This window comes from Diceros bicornis, chromosome 40 (genome assembly GCF_020826845.1).
Source record: "Diceros bicornis minor isolate mBicDic1 chromosome 40, mDicBic1.mat.cur, whole genome shotgun sequence".
Classification (NCBI taxonomy): Eukaryota; Metazoa; Chordata; class Mammalia; order Perissodactyla; family Rhinocerotidae; genus Diceros; species Diceros bicornis.
Window position 1 is genome coordinate 5213679 of NC_080779.1, and position 20960 is coordinate 5234638.

Here is a 20960-nt window from a genome sequence, read left to right on the forward strand (position 1 = left end):
TCATGCAAGTCCACACTTATTCTGCTCTGGCAGTTTGCTCTAGCTCATCACACGTATGCACCATGCTCACAACTCTTAGCACTGCTCTCTTTGCTTTGCTCTTGCAGGACTCTCCCCTTAAAAGGATGAGTCTTTGAAATTAGGGGATGAAAAAGGCAAAGTCCTAAAAGGAGAGTTGTCACAACTACTCCCACATCCCCAAATCCACCACATACCTGAATACAGAACGTCCAACAGACGTCCTGAAGCCAAGCTCCATCCTCAACAAGAAAATACACGGGGAGGGGAGACTGGAAGCCTTACGGGCTTAAGGACCCCTGACTAATCCCTTTTGATAGGTGTCCTGGAGCAATCCATCACAGGAAGATTTGAGATTCCTTTCTTCTATAAAGCGGGACAAGTGCTATTGTGAATACAAATATATTATCAGGTAAAGCAATTTTAGGAAGAAAAATCCAGAAATTGAAACCAGAATACAAAGATTCTGAAATGGAATCCCTTGAAACCATCCATATTGCAAATCTCTTCAGACCCTGGGCCGTGCACAGCCCAGTATGAGGACTGCTGCAGTGGAGAACTTCTTTTGCTATAATGAGCCGCCTTTTTTCTACAGTGTATAGCAATGGTCCAACACAGTTATGGCTCAATTTCTGAGCCTAGGAGAAAGGCCAGAAGTTGATCCCATGTAAAAATGAAGAAAAAACAGAAATCATAAATTGGGAAGAATCAAACTTCTGTAAATACTGCCTTTCTAAGTAACTACATGTTACAACCCAAAATTGGTTTAAAATACAATAAGCCTATAAGAAATATTAATGCTCCAAATCAGTAGTGTTTAAACAAAATGCCTAAGAACCCTGGAGTCCTACCACCTGCACAGGGAACAGGATTTGTTCAGTACGGGAGAGGATGAACTCCAGACAAGAACTGCTCTGCGTGTGTGTGTGTGTGTGTGCATGTGTGTGTGTGTGTGTGTGGAAGATCAGCCCTGAGCTAACATCCGATGCCAATCCTCCTCTTTTTTGCTGAGGACGATTGGCCCTGGGCTAGCACCCGTGCCCATCCTCCTCCACTTTATATGGGACGCCGCCACAGCATGGCTTCACAAGCGGCGTGTTGGTGCACGCCGGGGATCCAGGCCTGCGAACCCCGGGCCACCAAAGGGGAGCGTGCACTTAACCGCTATGCCACTGGGCCGGGCCCGAATAGCTGTGCTTTTGACTGTTTTAAGTTTTGGAGTTCTGTAAAGATTCTTTTAGCGGGGGAAAAAAAGACTACTGCTGTTTTAAAAAAAGCTCAGAATTAGAAACTTAGCTGATGGTCTCACTTCAAGTCAAGTGCAAATGTTGGAAATTCTCACTTGGTGATTTGTACTGGTTTGTCATAAACTGCTCTGAGGTGAGTGGGTCAGCAGATAAGCACCTCCTCTAGTTGGAAGGTTCCCTCCCAACCAGTCTTCCCTTCTCAGGTTTCAGCCTTCCTGAGTCATCATGATTCCATGTAAGAGGAAATGAGGGAAGAAATCTCGTTGTAAAACATCTTCCCACTAAATCACTCATCATAAATTGTCTTTCCTGTTATTTATTTTGTGATAGAGAAAAAAGAACACATTGGGAAATTCAAACTAAGACGGAGAGAGAAAGAAATCTGAAGCATCAACAAAGAACCCAGCCTCTAAATGTGTACTAGGGCAGGGTGAGAAAGGCTGCACGCTGAGTCCCTGGTCTTTGGGTCAGTCCATCCCAATTTGTAATATTTCTGGAACTATACCACTCTATATTGGTTGGTTCCATTTCACTCCAAAAGTATTTTCTTAGGGAAAAAATTAAGATAATCCTTTTACTGGAGATAATCCCAGATGTCACAAAGTTAGATTTAGGAACCACTATAGTGACTGTATATAGCTGATGTAAGGGCCTCTGGGTTGAATGGGTATTTCCGAAATGGCATTTAATCAGCCTTCTCACGCCACCAATGATCTGGTCATTTTACAAATATTTCTTCATGTGTACTGGAGGGTTGGAGATACTGATAACTTATGAAAAGCAGCACTGATGAAAACAGATTTCCCTTTGGAGGTAACTACAACACCAAATTTAAAGATCACTAATCATATATAACTCATACATTTATAAAATCTCTCTAAACTTTCCTGGTCTGAAAATGAGAAAAGAACCATGAAAGCTGTCTTCAAGTTCTATCCGAATCAGTTTGAAGATTGTATTCACTCCTGGAACAAGGACATGGTGTGGTCTATACAGCATGCCATTGTAGGCTTTCCATAAATATTTGTTGAATGACTGAATGAAACAGCAGTGATGGCGGTATACGAGACAGCATTATCTATCAGATTTTAAAAATATCATTCCTAGGAAACCATTTCAGTTTCAGTGAGAGTCAGGGCATCACAGTGGAGGAGAACATAGCTTGTGGAGACAAGCAGGCCTGAGATAAAATCCTGATTTGACTACTTATCCACCAGTTAACTGCTGACAAAGTCTCTGAGCCTCATCATGGCCATAAGTAAATTGGGAATAAAAATACCTAACTTGCAGGGTTTGTGTGAGAATCAAATGAAAGAAAAAGAATAAGAACAACTGTTTGTAAAACGTCTAGTACAGTGCATGGCTCATAAGAGGGGTTTAATAGTTACTCAGAAATAAAAATATAATTCATAAATCTTCTAAAATTAGCACTTATAGGGCATTTATTCATGCATAAAGGACTACATTCCAGGCAAGGTGAAGGAATGTGAAGTAACACAAGCCAGGTGGACCCCCACCTTGGAGAGACTCGCATGAAACTGGGAAGCAGTAACTCAACTCTTGGTGGTGATGGAAATCAACACCACTGTTGTTGTTTTAACATGTTTACGTTGTTTTCATTAGGACCCTGATCACTATCTTCTGATATAGATAAAATTTCAAAATGAATAATTTTTATAATCATTAATATTTAAAAGTTATTTAAAATTAAAATACACAAGTATAATATTTGAATAGAGAAAATGAATTTCAGTTTGGGGAACCAGTTCTAATTACTATACAGAAAACGTATCTTGCCTTCTGCTAAATGAGGATGATATTTTCATTACAAATAGTTGAGTGATGAACTATACAAGAGTGATATATTTATCTTCCCTTGCGCCAATTTAAATAAGAAAATATAGGCTTTCTTTAGGGTCTTTCTTAAGTGAATTCTTTCTAGAAATACTTTCTAATTAAATTTATGGCATAAAAATTAACTCGGACTACAGTCAAATTCTTAGAGACAGGACTATAGAAGGCGTTTGTTTTGTGTAGGGTATTGCCTAAACAACCTGGGGCACACGCTCATTTAGAATCGACTTGCTATTACCTAGTGAAAGGATGCCCTCATTGTTACCTATTCATGAAAGGATGCCCTCATTGTTACCTATTCATGAAAGGATGCCCTCATTGTTACCTATTCATGAAAGGATGCCCTCATTGTTTAGGGCCATGGTTCTCAACCAGGGTGATTCTGCTGCCCAGCTGATATTTGGCAATGTATGGAGATATTTTTGGTTGTCACAACTGGGGATCTAGCGGGTAGAGACTAGGAATGTTACTAAACATCCTACAATGCACAGGACAGTCCCCACAACAAAGAAGGATCCAGCTCAAAAGGTCAGTAGTGCTGAGGACGAGGAACCCTGGTTTAGTGTGTCTAAGCTTTACTTTTCTGAAGTTGTACCCAATGGAAAGTGGAGGAAGAGAGTGGGCTAACTTATGGGGTAATGTACTTGCTACACTGGTTCAAACTCATAACCCTATGAGACGTGTGATTATCCCCTTGTTAGAGGAAATTGAAATTCAGATAGATTAAATAACTTGCACCAAAGCCAGTGGAACTGAGATTCAAATCCAAGGCTGTCAGATCCAAAATCTGTGCTTCTTCCTGTGTATCCACAACCTCTCAGGCAGAGCAAGAGAGAATACAACCTAGAATTCTGAAATTATCCTGTGGATTTCTATCAGAACTCAAAAATCATGGTTGAACGATAACCCTGACTTCTCTGCCAACACACAATGTGACCTTTACTTCAGAATTGCTCACTTGAACACAGATGAAGAGCTAATTCTATTGGATATGGAACAATGACATTACAGCCTTGTACTACTGGGTTCCTTTTTGACCACGTACCAATAAAGTGAATCCACCCTCTATCCCCACTGCACAAATCTGAGGAAAATGTCGAGGTCCTGAAAAGTCCTAATTATGGATACATGCTTCCTAAGACATCTTAGGATGCATAGCTTCATTGATGGCTTCTCTCAGTCAGCAAACATCCAGAGCACCCTCGAAAGGCAAGGCACTATGCTAGGAGCCGTTGTAGATGTATGTACTAACAGTCTGTAAAACTACCTCAGGATTATTTTTTAAAACCTAGTGTCATCCATTTATTAAGCTCTTATCATGTGCCAGGCACTGTGCTAAAGCACTTTAAACACCATCTATTCCAGTTTTCAGTGGATTCTAGGGGGAAAATCTGTCCACAAGTAGATTTAACTTTTCCATACTACCAACCAGTCCATAAGACTGTGAAGTTCTTGTATCTAACTTTCAATGACTTGACCTTGGTCAGTCTAGTCTAATCCACTGTAGCACAAGTTCCTTGAAGACTACGTCTATCTGGCTCATCATTCTATCCCAGAATATAACATGGTGCCTGGCACATTGTAACTGCCTAACTAATACTATAAATATTTGTTGAATGGATGGATAGGTCAATAAATGAACGAATAAATGTCACTCACAAAATCTCAGGGAAGTCAGACCCATCGAGCTCCTTAGCCTCCTCCAATCTGTGAAAGTTCCTCAGTCTTGCCCTGTCTTGTATGACCTTAACACTTTTGAAGGGTACTGGTCAGGTATTTTGTAGAGTGCTCCTCATTATGGGTTTGTCTCATGATTAGACTGAGGTCATGGATTTTTGGGAAGAACACCACAGAGGCAACAATGTGCTCTACTTGTTGCAGCATCTGGGGGAGTATATGATATCAACATGACTTATGACTGATGCTAACCTTGAGTGCTTGGTTAATATCTGCCAGGTTTCCCCACTGCCAAGTTACTACTTCACCCCTGCTATATCCCTGGTAGAAATGAGTCATTAAGTTCAGCCCATACTCAAGGCGAGGAGAATTATGCTCCTTTCTTTTCTTTTTAATGTATACTCTTGGAAATAGAGTTTAAAGTTATTTGAATCACTTAAGCAAACTGGAGGGAGGAGAGCTTTTAATTCAAGAAATGATACTCCAATTACCAGAAGTGATTATATTAAGATCCCAACTTGATATAACATGTCACTCAATAACAGAACATTTTGGTAATGCCAGTATCCCCAAAATCATCTCTTAACTATGACTCCTCCATTGCTCCTTCCCCCTCAAAACACAAAAAGAAGAAGTAACTTCATTCAGTGTCAGTATGTCTGCAACTCACTTTCAAATCGTTTGGCAAAAAATGGGTGTGGTGAGTGTGTGTGTCAGATGCACAGGGTACCTTATGCTATTCTTTCCCTTTACTGTAGGTTTTAAATAAAACGTAAGTTTATTCAACACCACCACATTGGCCTGAACCTACATATCAAGACAGTGGTCCAGGGGCTGGCCCTGTGGCGTAGTAGTTAAGTGCATGCGCTCTGCTGCTGGCGGCCTGGGTTCAGATCCCGGGCTCGCACCGATGCACCGCTTGTATGGCCATGCTGTGGCGGCGTCCCATATAAAGCGGAGGAAGGTAGGCATGGATGTTAGCCCAGGGCCAGTCTTCCTCAGCAAAAAGAGGAGGATTGGCATGGATGTTAGCTCAGGGCTAACCTTCCTCACACACACACAAAAAAAGACGGTCCACATATGGTACTGAAAACACATCATGGCTCAGGAGTTCTACTCTTGGTTGTATCCACAACTGAAATCTCCTGTTTCCACTTAAGAATGCATTTCTTTCATTCACCACTCTGCATGCAGGCATGATAAAGCTTGGACAATGTTCATGAGATGAACAATAGGAATTGGGTAAAGAGTACCAAGATTTTGAAGTATAGCCTGCAAATGTTTACATTAGAAAATGTCTGACCTAGTTCCTAGTTGGTATATTAGCGTTTTATCTTGCAATCTGTACCATCCAAGTACTGTATATATATCATTGTATTTATTAAGCACCTAATAGCTATCAAATACCGTAAAACAAGTGATAGAGATAATGAATTAGCTAGGACAGTCCTTGTACCCAAGATATTCAAAGTTTGATGGGATAAACATATAAATAAATAGCTATACTAAAATGTGTAAATGCTCTCCATACTAAAAGTATAAACAAAGTGCTGTGTCGACTCAGAGAGGATAACTGAAATGAAGCAGATGAGATAGGCTGAAAACAGCATTAATGATGTCTTGTATTAAGAAACACCTTGATGGCCGGCCCCATGGCTTAGTGGTTAAGTGCGCGCGCTCCGCTGCTGGCGGCCCGGATTCGGATCCCGGGCGCGCACCGACGCACTGCTTCTCCGGCCATGCTGAGGCCGCATCCCACATACAGCAACTAGAAGGATGTGCAGCTATGACCTACAACTATCTACTGGGGCTTTGGGGGAAAAAATAAATTAAAAAAAAAAAAAAAAAAAAAAAAGAAACACCTTGAGTAGTTCTTACTGATGATAGAAGCTGCAAAGCATAAGAATCATTAAGTTCTACCTTACCTTCTTCAGTGGTGATGGATTACAATCTTAATGGCAAACTTTAAGTTTACTTTTTAAATCACATAATCTAGTGGGATTCAAATTTGCCTTGAGTAAGGAGCCAATGTGGGTAATAATCCTGGTTGTTGCTAAATCACTCTTAAGGAGCTGCAGACGAGCCAGAAATACCTGCGCTCAGTCAGCTCACCTCCAGACATATATCCTAGTGAGTGGGTAGGAAACAACAGTCCAACTCTCGACTTGTCTTTGTGGCCAAAGGAAAGAATGTCCTGGCTACCTGATCCAAAACATCAGGAAGTTCCACAGTAAAAGTGAATCTCATTTTCAGGGGGAAGTGAGTGCTGAGAACCCACCACCTATAAGTCTTCACAGCTAGTCTTCTAGGGAAAAGAGTAGGGACAGTGGAAATGAGGGAAGGATGATGTTTTAATAATAAGACAAAAGCAATATCATAGGTATAGAGTGGAAAAGACACATTTGCTGTTGTTACCAAGACTGAAGCATATAAGTTGTGTCTCAAATGGAAAGCAAATCAGGTAAGTTTTCGAGCTTCCTTTTCTGGAAAACAATTTATTGCTAGACATAACTTTGTCTGAAAATGCATAATCTGAAAATGGAGATTACTTCTTGGAAGACTTGGATAGCTTTTTCTCTAATATTATTCCACCAAAAGGAAAAGTTGTATTCTCCACATGCAGGTTTACAAATTCCTGGCCTGAAAAAGGAGTTTTAATTATAAACGTAGCTAAAATAGCAATCTTCCTCAGGACTTAAGGGAGTTTAACCTGGGCAATAGCCCATCACAGGCATACCTTGGAGACACCGCAGGTTCAGTTCCCGACCACCACAGTAAAGCAAATATCACAATAAAGCAAGTCACAAAAATTTTTTGGTTTCCCACTGCATATAAAAGTTATGTTTACACTATACTGTAGTCTATTAAGTGTGCAATAGCATTATGTCTAAAAAAATGTATATACCTTAATCAAAAAATACTTTATTGCTAAAAAAATGCTAACCATCATCTGAGCCTTCAGCAAGTCATCGTCTTTTTGCTGGTGGAGGGTCTCGCCTCCATGTTGATGGCTGCTGACTGATCAAGGTGGTGGTTGCTGAAGGTGGGATGACTGTGGCAATTTCTTAAAATAAGACAACAATGGAGTTTACCGCATTGCTTGACTCTTCCTTTCACGAATGATTTCTCTGTAGCGTGCGATGCTGTTTGACAGCATTTTACCTACCGTAGAACTTCTTTCAAAATTGGAGTCAGTCTTCTCATACCCTGCCACTGCTTTATCAACTAAGTTTATGCGATATTCTAAATCCTTTGTTGTCATTTCAACAATCTTCACAGCATCTTCACCCAGAATAGATTCTATCTCAAGAAACCACTTTCTTGGCTCATCCATAAGAAGCAACTCCTCATCTGTTAGAGTTTTCTCATGAGATTTCAGCAATTCAGCACATCTTCAGGCTCCACTTCTAATTCTAGTTCTCTTGCTATTTCCACCACATCTGCAGTTAGTTACTTCCTCCACTGAAGTCTAGAACCCCTCAAAGTCATCCATGAGGGCTGGAATAAACTTCTTCCAAACTCCTGTTAATGCTGATATTTTGACCTCTCTCCATGAATCACAAATGTTCTTAATGGCATCTAGAATCGTGAATCCTTTCAAGGTTTTCAACTGACTTTGCCCAGATTATCAGAGGAATCACTATGGCGGCTACAGCCACATGAAAAGTTTTTTGGGTGTGTGTGTGTGTGTGCGCGCTCGCGTGTGCGTGTGTGTGAGGAAGATTGGCCCTGAGCTAACATCTGTTCCAATCTTCTATTTTGTATGTGGGTCGCTGCCACAGCATGGCTTGATGAGTGGTGTTAGGTTCATGCCCAGGATCCGAACCTGCAAACCCTGGGCTGCTGAAGTGGAGCGTGCGAACTTAACCACTACGCCACTGGGCCAGCCCCTGAAAATATTTTTTAAATAATAAGACTTGAGGGGGCCGGCCCGTGGCTTAGCAGTTAAGTGCGCACGCTCTGCTACTGGCAGCCCGGGTTTGGATCCTGGGCACGCACCGACGCACCGCTTCTCCAGCCATGCTGAGGCAGCGTCCCACATACAGCAACTAGAAGGATGTGCAACTATGACATACAACTATCTACTGGGGCTTTAGGGAGAAAGGGGGGAAAAAAGGGAGGAGGATTGGCAATAGATGTTAGCTCAGGGCTGGTCTTCCTCAGCAAAAAGGGGAGGATTGGCGTGGATGTTAGCTCAGGGCTGATCTTCCTCAAAAAAAAAAAAAAATAATAATAATAAAATAAATAAATAATAAGACTTGAAAGTTGAAATGATTCCTTGACCCATGGGCTGCAGAATGGATGCTGTGTTAGCAGGTGTGAAAACAACATTAATCTCATCGTACATCTCCGTCAGAGCTCTTGGTGACCAGGTGCATTATCAATGAGCAGTAATATTTTGAAAGGAATCTTTTTTTCTGAGCAGTAGGTCTCAACAGTGGGCTTAAAATATGCAGTAAACCATGTTGTAAATAGATGTGCTGTCATCCAGGCTTTGTTATTCCACTTATAGAGCACAGGTAGAATAGATTAAGCATAATTCTTAAGGGATCTAGATTTTTGGAATGGTAAATGAGCAGTGACTTCAAGTTCAAGTCACCAGCTCCAATAGCACCTAACAAGACAGTCAGCCTGTCCTTTGAAGCTTTGAAGCCAGGGATTGACTTCTCCTCTCCAGCTATGAAAGTCTTAGATGGCATCTTCTTCCAATATAAGGATGCTTCATCTACATTGAAAATCTGTTGTTTAGTGTAGCCACCTTCATTAATTACCTTAGCCAGATCTTCTGGATAACTTGCAGCTTCTACGTCAGCACTTGCTGCTTCACCTTGCACTTTTATGTTATGGAGATGGCTTCTTTCCTTAAACCTCATGAATCAACCTCTGCTAGCTTCAAGCTTTTCTTCTGCAGCTTCCTCACCTCTCTCAGCCTTCGGAGAACTGAAGAGAGTTAGGGCCTTGCTCTGGATTAGGCTTTGACTTAAGGGAATGTTGTGGCTGGTTCAATCTTCTATCCAGACCACGAAAACTTTCCCCCTTTCAGTAATAAGGCTGTTTTGCTTTCTTACCACTTGTGTGCTCAATGGAATAGCACTTTTAATTTCCTTTAAGAACTTTCCTTTGTACTCACAACTTGGCTAACTGTTTGGCGCAAGAGGCCTAGCTTTCAGCCTACCTTGGCTTTCTACTGCCTTCCTCACTAAGCTTAATCATTTCTAGCTTTTGATTCAAAGTGAGAGACATGTGACTCTTCCTTTCACTTGAACAGTTAGAGGCCATTATATGGTTATTAATTGGCCCAGATTCAATACTGTTGTGTCTCAGGGAGGAGGGAGGCTCAAGGAGAGGGAGAGAGACAAGGGCATGGCTGGTTGGTGGAGCAGCCAGAACACACACAACATTGACTGATGAAGTTGCCTGTCTTATACAGGCGTGGTTCATGGTTCAAAACAACTACAACAGTAACATCAAAGATCACTGATCACAGATCACCACAACAAATGAAAAGTTTGAAATACTGCAGGAATTACCAAAATGTGATACAGAGACATGAAGTGAGCAAATGTTGTTGGAAAAATGGTGCCAAAAGACTTGCTCGATGCAGGGTTGCCACAAACTTTCAGTTTATAAAATACACAATACCTGTGGACTGCAATAAAATGAGGTATGCCTGTGCTAGGCTAGTTCTGGGTATTCCTAACATCCTTTAGAATAATATCAGACAGACCCAGGGAGGGTATTTATAGTCCAGAAGGAAAGAGGACTGAGAGGCGGGCAGGTGGACAAGGGTGAGTCATGCTTTATTCTGTCCACTCAGGCGCGGACAGAGCCCTTTCTCGACTAAGCACAAGTGGCGTGGCGGCTGACAGTACCCACACACAGAACTAGGAGCTTAGGAGGTGATCGTGCTTAATTCCAAAGTGGCAGGCAAAGGGACAATATAGGAAAAAGAAAGTGATAGAAAGGGAATAGTAGGCCAGGGAAATAAGAAAAATATTTGGGAAAAACAGCCTGCCTTTCTCTTTTGAGTTCTTCTCTATTGTTCCTCTGGAATTTCTCCTAACGCCTTTGCCATAATTACTCATTTCAATAAAAATATCTTAGATTTGAAAAGAATATGTAAGGGAAAGAATACCATATTGGATATTAGGAGATCAAACGAAGTTCTAATCCCATTCACACCACAAATCTGCTGTGATATCAAGGACATTTCAACCTCTCTGGGCCTCAAGTGAAAACAAAGGTAGAGGTAAGAAGGGGATTTACAGAGTATAAAGGCTGATGTTCCCTCTGGAGGCAGATTCCTGTGATCCCTGTCAATGTGCTGTGGAGTCTCACCTCCTTCCTTCCAGTCCCGGCGCCCCTCCACTGTGACTCAGAGACCTGCGATGTCCTGTCAAGACTCCACAGAAGCAGGTCCTTAGGTCCTTTTACTCAACTGAGTAACAGTCCCTCCCTTTCTCTTCCTGCTGCCTCAGCCCCCAGGGACTTCATTTTCTTCTTCAAGAATCTAGTCGTCACTCTCCTCATGACCAATGGCGGCCCCACCCACAACCTCAGGGGGAGCTGTTACCCGCAGCCCCCTCCCCCGGCCTCTGCCCGCCTGCTGCTGGAGTGCGCCTCTCCCACTCCTGTCCCACCCCAACTGTCACTTGCTATTCCCATCCCAAAGCCATCATTCTTGACAGGAAAGAGATTCCCACTGCCCAAGGCAGGAGTTAGGAAGCACTGAAAAAAACAGAAAAAGAACTCCTATTCCTATTGCCGGGGTTTCTGTTGTAGGGAACTTGTGTTTCTGAGGCACAGTAGGAGCTTACAAAGTGTGTTCTAGTGAATGAAACAGTGTTTCCCAATCAAAACTCTTAAAGCTGTTTCCCAGAGTTGTGTTGCTATCGACCCAGCAGTTCTGTATTCCATACACCCATGACGGCGTCAACAGCCTGTCTGCAGGCTGCCAGGGACCTCACTCTCAGGAGGCATTGTTTCTACGGGAAGATGCTGTCTGAGCAGCAAACAACTGACTTACTGGTGCTCTTTAGAAACCACCTTTCCTTCCTCAGGAATGGCTTTTAAAACCGGTAAATTAAAAAGTCTGCAGAAGAAGAAAGCAAATGAACAGCCATCTCCGGCTGTAACACAGTTGTGTGCACATGCACTAGCACACAGACACACACACGAATAACGTGCACATACACAAATACGCAGGGATAACTCGGTAAAAGAAAACGATCTAATCCATCTCCCTCACACACATCACTCTTATCTTCATGAAGAGCATGGAGCCAGCCTCGCCAGACCAGTCCCAAAAGTGGATGTATTCTGTGAGAAGGAGGTTTCAGTAACGGTAAGAATAAAAACAAATGATGTGCAGACCACGTGGTGATATCAAAGGATCTAGAAAACCAAGTATTTGGAAAAGAATATAAAAACACACAGAAGAGCTAAATACAGGGGCTGGCCTGGTAGCCAGTTAAGTGCGCATGCTCCACTACGGCAGCCCAGGTTCAGATCCCGGGCGCGCACTAGGATGCACCACTTGTCAGGCCATGCTGTGGTGGCATCCTATATAAAGTGGAGGAAGATGGGCACGGATGTTAGCCCAGGGCCAGTCTTCCTCAGCAAAATGAGGAGGTTTGGCGACAGATGTTAGCTCAGGGCTAATCTTCCTCACCAAAAAAACAAAAAAAAAAAAAAAAGAAGAGCTAAATATAGACAAGGTATCCCCCCAAATACTCGTTTCAAAACAAGACCCTCCTTAGAAAATGAATGTATGGAAGTTCTCATTCACTGCCTCAAAGTCGTGGAGTAGGTCACAGATATCCTCCTCTGAAGAAGATGTTCAGTGGTGCTCTGGGAAGGAGGCAAGACACAGAGGCAGGGAGCAGGAGGTACGTGTAGGGGAGCAAGCGAGTGGGGGCCTGGCTGGAGAAGCCGGAAAAGCTGCGGCTGAGGCCTATAGAGAGCTTTCGTCTGCTGAGCTGAAGTGCTCAGGTCTGACGGGTGAAGTCACGAGGTACCGGGGTTCTGAGATAGGAAGATAGAATGAACAGTACAAACGGTGGGGGCTGTTAGGGCCTTCCACACCTGAGCCATCACGGACCTCCCAAGTACCAAATCCCTGGCAGTGCCCCTGGGCCTTCAACGCAATCTTTGATGCTGCAATCTAAAGTGAAGGAGGATGCCTCAAACAAGGAAGGGAAGGAGGGGAGCAGAGGGGAACGGTACCCCTGCGCTCTGTCCAGGGTGACTTACCTCATAGAACAGTCCCTCCGGGAACTGCTGGAAGCACTGAGCACACACAAAGCACTGCTCATGGTACAGCTCACCATTACTGTTCACGATCTTCTCAGCGGGCGCAAAACCGCCCTTGCAGCGCTCACAAGTGGCGTTGGCCAGGGCATTGGCCATGTTGCTGAAACACACAAAAGACAAGCAGTCACAGATTGTCAACCTTTTCTTAGACTTAAGATCAAACAACACAAAGAACTGAGGAGCAAATTCTCTGTTCACAAAAATCATATTTTATGTATTATAAAGCCCAATTTCTTCCTTGTGTCTTAAGTACTCAACTCAAACTGTTCCTGTCTCTTTGCCCTAGTATCTTAGGTTCTGAAAGGGCCTCCTGCTTGGAATCTGTTTTTCTTTAACATTTCTGACATTCCTCTTGCTAAATATACTACGGCAAGTGCCTACTACCTGTGAGAACTAGGGATAGAGATGAGAGTCAACAGTCGTCCTCAAGGAACTCGTAAGTAACTTAATTAAAACACCCCCAAGTCAACATCTCAAAGCAAATTTTTCTCCCTTCTGAGAACAGAATCTAAACTGCACATCCTCTGAATGCCATGTCATAGCCTAATCACTGATTATCCCTTTAGTTATAACCTGTTGAAAGCATCTGCTTAAGCAACTCTTAAAACCAGCCAAAATGCCTTAGTCCTATAATCTAATTGGCAAAACAAATATTGAACACTAATATTATAAAATGTATCTTAAAATCACAGAATTTTACATTATGAAGGTCATTTTACAGAGGATGAAATGGAGGTTAAAAGAGGTGGACCAGACTCCAGGTCCCCCGCTCATAAGATTACAACCAGATTACAATACAAATTTCAAACACTTGAGAGGACATGACAGGGACACCACCACACTTTACAGATCAAGAAAATGAAACCAGGCAATCAAGGAATCAGACGAGCCCAGTGACTTGGGAACTCCCTCGCCAGTCATTTCACTACACCTGGAAACACGTGCGAGGCATTCAATCCACAGCCCCAAGTTCCACCTACCCACTGTGCAGTTTGGAAGAGGAAAAGCATACCATTAAGCATGTAATCACATGATTATTCCCTAATGAGCCCCCTGCACTTCACATCAAGAACTGTTCTGATTCTGAAAGGCCTTGAAGTGGAGAAGGTCCTCTCAGCAGAGCAGTCAGTGGTCAGCTGTCCACATTGTAGCAAGTTTATTTCGGACGCCCACTCGGCACGAGGTCTCCCTCTGTGTCTGGTCCCCTGGTGCCACTTCTGACCACCCGGATAATTGAAACAATCCACTCGTGAAGTTACTGCTCATGTTCCCCTGAATCCCCTCAACTCCCCTCTGAGGCAGGCAGGATGCGGGTCTCTGTTTACAGACACATTAACTGCCTTGTCTCATAGCAGTTTCTGAGTTTTGCTGTTTCCTTAGCACAGGTGTTCACACATACCTTGTTTCACCTCCACCCCACCCCAATGGAAGACAACTATGCCTCCCTCCCCCTAAATATTCCAAAGAACAGTAGTCCAATTTTGTAGCCTTGCCATAACTAATCCCATGCAGAAGTACCATGCTCATGACCCCATACCCATCAAACTCAGCTTTACTTGACAGGCTTAAACAGAGAATTAAAACGTCACCAAAAAAAAAGAAGGGAGGGAGGAAGGTAGACAGCCTCACTATTTGGCAAACCTAGCCTAAGTTTCATATTAAAACGAATTTTGTATTTTGTCATCTCAAAATCACTGTGAGCTAGGGAGAAAAGTCCGTAAAATTCTCTTCTTCACCGGGCTTTGCCGTAAGCCAGATGGACTGTGGCACTTTTAGCAAAGCTCCTGTGAAGATTTGTGATTCTCCCTTTCTTTTGACCAAAATTCACAGATGTCCATTGATGAAGAATGGTAAGCCCACATCTGCCCCAATAGTTCTTAGTACTGTTTGAGGATAAAATAAGAAAAAGTATGTAAAACCACTTTGGAAACCAGAAGATGCTACTCAAATATAAAGCATTATTATTAATTTTAAATCCTCTCAAAAGATTCACCAAATTCTCAATGATTTTAATAGAACTCTAAAAAAGCTGGAAAAGAAGAACATTCTGGAATGTCCTGATTCATGATTACCTAGATCAGTAGTTCTCAAAGTGTAGGGGCCACCATGACCCTTTCAGGAGTTTGGAAGGTCCTCCCCTTTTCCAATTACATCTCTGTGGGAGGCCATATTTTCTTTATATACTTTATCTAAAAAAATGTTATAATAGGATGACCACAGCAGCAGATATGCGAAACTGTCTTTTATTAAGACAGACATTAACAAGATTTGCAAAAATGTAATACAATGCCACTTTTCCCACCAAGCTTTTGTCGTTTTGGAAGTTATTTTTCATAAAAAATTAATATTTATTCAAATATTATTAATATATGAGTTTATTGTTATTTTAAATTAATAAATATTTTAAAATTTTCTCAGCTTTATTTTCTAATACAGAAAATACCGATGAACAAAACAAAAGCTCTCTGGGGACCTCAATAATTTTTAAGAGCATCAAGGGGTCCCAAGATCAGCACATTTATCACTGACCTGTTCATACTCACTATATTGTAGACTGTTTATATTCAAACTCAAACAGTCGAAGAGTCAGAAAATAGGTAGACACATTACAAAATCAAGCATATAAGTTTTTCCCACAAACAGAAAAAATAAACTAGTTTTAGAGATAACATAATATGTATTTTTGAAGAGGTATTCCTTTTAATAACAAGCAGGAAAAGAAAGGAAACAGAACATTAAAGGAAACTTTCAGGAAAAAAACACCAATAATCTCACCAACATAGTGAACTGTGTACATTTCCCTTTCCTCTCTTGTCTTTGACCCTCTGGCACTATGTGTGTTTTTTTTTTAATAGACTATGTTTTAGAGCAGCTGCAGGTTCACAGCAAAACTGAGCGGAAGGTACAGAGACTTCCCACATCCCCCTCCCCGCAAATGCAGGGCCCCGCATTACAACATCGCCACCAAAGAGGTACATTTGTTACAACTGATGAACCTATATTGACCTATGTGTTTTTTTACAGTTGATTTTTGTATTTAATACTATATATGATAGAAGTTACTTTTTTAAAGTCATGAATGATAGTTATAGCTGTCACTTGTTATAATTAATTGGCTAATTTTTCAGAAAAGAATTTTCACTAAAAAGTGTTGCTGACAGGAATACAGACGTCGGGGAGTATAGATAGGTAAGAGCCTTTAGTAGCGACTCTTCATATCTGGCCAGTCATAACTGATTTAGCTGATCCACTTCCACAAATCACCTGAACACAGAAAACCTGAGCTTTCGTTACTCAAGTGCCTCATTTATCAAAGTATGTGAAACAAATTTTCTGGCATTAAAATGCAAAAATGTGTAAATCCAAAAAGCATCTTGAGAGATCACCAAGTATTTTGGCTATAATATAATTATAACTGCCCAATTACTCTTTTTTTTTTAAATAATTTTATTTATTTATTTATTTTTCCCCCAAAGTCCCAGCAGATAGTTGTATGTCATAGTTGCACATCCTTCCAGTCGCTGTATGTGGGACGCGGCCCCAGCATGGCCGGAGAAGCGGTGCGTCGCACCCGGGATCCGAACCCGGGCCGCCCAGCAGCGGAGCACGCACACTTAACCGCTAAGCCACAGGGCCGGCCCCAATTACTCTTAAACAGAGCTCTGTATGAGTCGTGAAAAGAAATGACATCTGTTGCAATACGACACAGAATGGATTAATGGAAATAGACAATCAGGTCAAGTTAAATTCTCTTTAACTCTTAATTGACAAATTAGGGATTTGCAATAATTCCAAGCATATAGCTTTGAATAAGGTCAACAATCTTACAAGAGTTGGTCTAAATACTACTTTGTAATATTTAAAAAAAAAACAACTGCTAAAACCCATCTCATAATATGAATTAGACTAACTTTTTAGAGATAACGCCATGTTTAATTTACATGTACATATTTGCTAGTTACACAACATCCTTATTTATTCAGTCAATCTCTTAGAGACTGTATTAAGAAAAACCCAGTTAGCCTACTTCAAATTGCTGGTTGTTAAACATAACAAAAATGTGCATCTTTATCAATAGTCTGTAATTCAGTTTTTCACTGTTTCCCTCAACATGCATCTTATCTACGGGAAGTTTTAGAGTATAAAATTTTTCTATTACAAATCCTGACAACAAAAACTCTAAACCTCCCTCTTCGACTATCTAATGAAAATGTGCTATTATCAGGAACCTACTAAAGACCAGGACATGACTACTCTTATTGAAAGGCGGCATTTTCCTTCACATGTGCATTTCAGGCCCTGGAAGTTTACAGGAGGCGCAACCTGCCTGCCTGCCGGAACAGGCTGCCCGGGAGCAGCCCCGAGAGGCCCCGGCCCCTCCTCTCCCTGGGAAGCCCCTGCTGAAAGTCGCGGAAATAAAACTGCAAATGGCTAGTGAACTGAAAGCCCTAGAAGCTAGATGTGGAAGGGGGGAACTCCTGGAGAGCGGACACTTACAATTTCGCATAAAAGTCACAGAACTCCTTGTAGACTTGCACGTCACTGTGTCTGCGCTGCAGTTTCGACACAGCCCTCTCGTCTTCACTGCCATTCGCCTGGTGGACACTGGTAAGGGCTGTCTGGGGTAGTTCTTCATTCTCTGGGATGACATAGGGGCGCGCCCTGCCCGGGAACGCCATCCGTGGGTGCTTGAGAGCTCGGAGCCCAGGGCAGAGAGCAGCGGGAGCTGGACAGGAGTTGGAGAAACAATATGCAGGAGCCCTGCTCCCTGCCAGGGTCACTCCCACTGTTCCCACACACGTCAGCCCCAGGCCTGCCAGGGTCGCTCCTGACCCTTCACGTTAAGAGCTCCAGCAGCAAAGCAGTCACTGGGCATAACAGTCTTGATTTACTGAGGCATTTTGGAAGCTCTAGAAAACATTCCACGAAGTTGTGACAGTCTTCGCTGGAGCGGCCTTCCCAGTGGACTGTGTCTGTACACATTACTACAGAAACAGAGGGCTGCTTGGTAGGCTCCCAGAGAAAGAAACATCCAAGTCTCTGGGTATCTGTCCCACTAACACTGTGCTTCTCCACTTTGGTGGGCACAGGAATCTCTCAGAGAGCTTGTAAAACACTCCCAGCAATTCTGTGTTTCTAACAAGCTCTCTGGTGAGAGCAATGTTGCCGACACACTCTGAGGGGCATCATAATGCCCAGGGCATGCTTGCCAGCTAGGCCCTATGGCTGCCTTCCCCCAGGAGTCTGAGAGTCCCCGAAATTAAGAGTTACATTTGACTTTTATTTATCCTAGCACTTGGCACATAGTAAGAGTTCCATACTGTGTTCAACGAACGGACACACAGGGAAATACGGAAGAACTGGAGTTCCCAGCTAATTGTGTGACTTAGGTGAGCCAACGTGTCTTGGTCTTTATCATGACTAAGGATGCCACTGGCATTCTGCTATACCCACTCGACACTACTGTCGTCTTACAACAGTATTAGCCATGAAGACGATGATGATGCAGCACCACGGGCAATACAAGGGTCAGTGTCTTCTCAAGTCTCAGTCCTCTCAGTACCAACGTGCCATCCCACCAACACCAAGGTACCAAGGGGCATTGAGAAAGGAAATCTAGGGAATAGGTAAAAGGTACATTGACCAACAGAGCAGATCACACTCGAGATACGAGAGCCATGAAATCAACAGCAAATAGATCAAATGCGCTGAGGCTCTTGAGTCATAACTATGAATAATGAATGACGCCTAAGTGTTAGTAAGTGCTTACTATCATATCCCAATAAAGTAGGTATTATTTACAGATGAGGAATAACTAGTAAGTATGTGGTGAAGTCAAGATTTAAACTTACGTAGTCTGATTCTAGATCCTAGATCCTATGTTGTTTACTATGCGAGCAAATGTTAAAGGTAATTGCTGGAGAGCAAAATAGGTTAACTAGAAAAGATTAGGTAGCGGGTACAAAAATGGGACTAGAAGCAGAAAATGAGATCCAGTCTTCTCATTCTGAATCTTACAGATTTCAGAACACAGGTCAGAAACTCAAAGGCTGTGGATCCTGCCCAGGCCTGAGGCCTGTGGCTGATGGAACAACAGACTCACCATTTTTAAATATTTAAATGTTTAATTTTTTTTTTTTTTTTTTTTTTACAATGACCATGGGGACCAGAGAGAGGAGGCAGCAGGCATGGAAACATCCACACAGACACGCACACACACACCCTCTGACTCTGAGACCAGAAACACAATGCACTGAACTAGGTTAGGTAGCATGGTCGGAAGTGGGGAGCCATACGAGTCTCCTGCCCAGAATACTTCTTCTCTCTTAACCTAATTATGTTAAGAGAGATATTCACATTTCTACTTTACCTAAGACACTCCTCTTTCCAAAACTCAAAATCAATCTTTAATTATCTTTAAACTTCTCTATCTCAGTATACTGGGACCTAGTCCATGAACATAGGGACTTGCCCTCCCCAGGGAGAAGGTTCGAGACAATGACTTGATGGTCAAATAGAAGGAAGGAGGCCCACCACCACTATGCTCTCAACAATAATCCTTCCAACTTGCCAGTCTACTATTAGCTTTCAAGAATTAATTTATCCTGCATTAAAAAATAAACAAGACTAATATTACCTTCTCAGAGAGCTTAAGTGACTTGCACAAAGTCACACAGCTAGTAAGTGCAACGTCCCAAACTCAAATTCAGACGTCTGCCTCCAATGTTTTTGTTTGTTTTTTACCTCTTTATAAAATCCATCCTGGGGCCAGCCCCGTGGCTTAGCGGTTAAGTGCGGTCACTCCGCTACTGGCAGCCCGGGTTCGGATCCTGGGCGCGCACCGACGCACTGCTTCTCCGGCCATGCTGAGGCCGCGTCCCACATACAGCAACTAGAAGGATGTGCAACTATGACATACAGCTATCTGCTGGGGCTTTGGGGAAAAAAACAAAAAAAAAAAGGAGGAGGAGGATTGGCAATAGATGTTAGCTCAGGGCCAGTCTTCCTCAGCAAAAAGAGGAGAATTGGCATGGATGTTAGCTCAGGGCTGATCTTTCTCACACACACAAAAAATAAAATAAACAAAATAAAATAACATCCATCCTGTACTGGTGCTTCCAGTAACTGATATATTTGTCCATGCCTAAAGAAAAAAGCTGTCAGGCTCTATTTGTTTATTTTCCTTACAATATTCTTTACAGTTCTTAATCCATACTAGGTCTAGTGATTGTGAATCATGTTCATTCTCCTGCCAAAAACATCATCAGATCCAAAATATTCTGCGACACTGAGGTAATGCTACTTGGAGACACCAACCTACAGGGCAGAACACAGAAGTAGGTACGGGGAGACTTCCCTTTCCTTTCAGTTCAAACAGTATCCAGGAGAGCAGGACCCAAGCTCTCTACCTTCCTTTAGCCTCACTTAACATGCCAAAAATGTCACCTCCAGGAGGGGAGGAACTTTGTCTTGTCCATGCCGGTACCCAAGCATCATGAAGAGTCCACCACTCTGCAGATGCACAGTAATTATCTGTTGGTGAATGAACTGGGGCTAATAATCCATCTACTTGATCTAGCAAACCATGAAAACAATGAAAGCAAATTAGTTGCCAGTCTGCATTTTGAGTCAGCAGGAGGTCTAAAAATCTAACTAATTATCTTCTTTACTTCATAACAACTGGTTTTATTTCTACCAGATAGAAAAGTAGAACTAAGAAAAAGCTAATGGCTCATGAGCATATGACACAATGAAGTCTCTTATCTGCCAAGGAATTAAAAATAACATGAAAGGTCTGCAATAAAATTTTTAACTTTTTATTCTGAAATAATTATTGAGTTGCAGGAAGTT

At 42.3% G+C, this 20960-nt stretch overlaps 1 protein-coding gene across 4 annotated transcripts in view; it reads right to left on the reverse strand.

Annotated features, from left to right (window-relative positions):
• Positions 1-20960, reverse strand: part of LIMS1 (LIM zinc finger domain containing 1) — a 165439-nt gene that overhangs the window by 12358 nt on the left and 132121 nt on the right. For 2 of the 4 annotated variants that reach the window (XM_058534340.1, XM_058534343.1), the window contains exons 1-2: positions 17607-17803; positions 13050-13209 (exon numbers count right to left, since the gene is read on the reverse strand). In XM_058534340.1, coding sequence (XP_058390323.1) covers positions 13050-13209; positions 17607-17788 — 342 coding nt within the window. In that variant the 5' untranslated portion in view covers positions 17789-17803. Of the gene's footprint in view, positions 1-13049; positions 13210-17606; positions 17804-20960 lie in introns of those variants that run through there. The other 2 variants (XM_058534342.1, XM_058534341.1) reach the window with 1 other exon arrangement.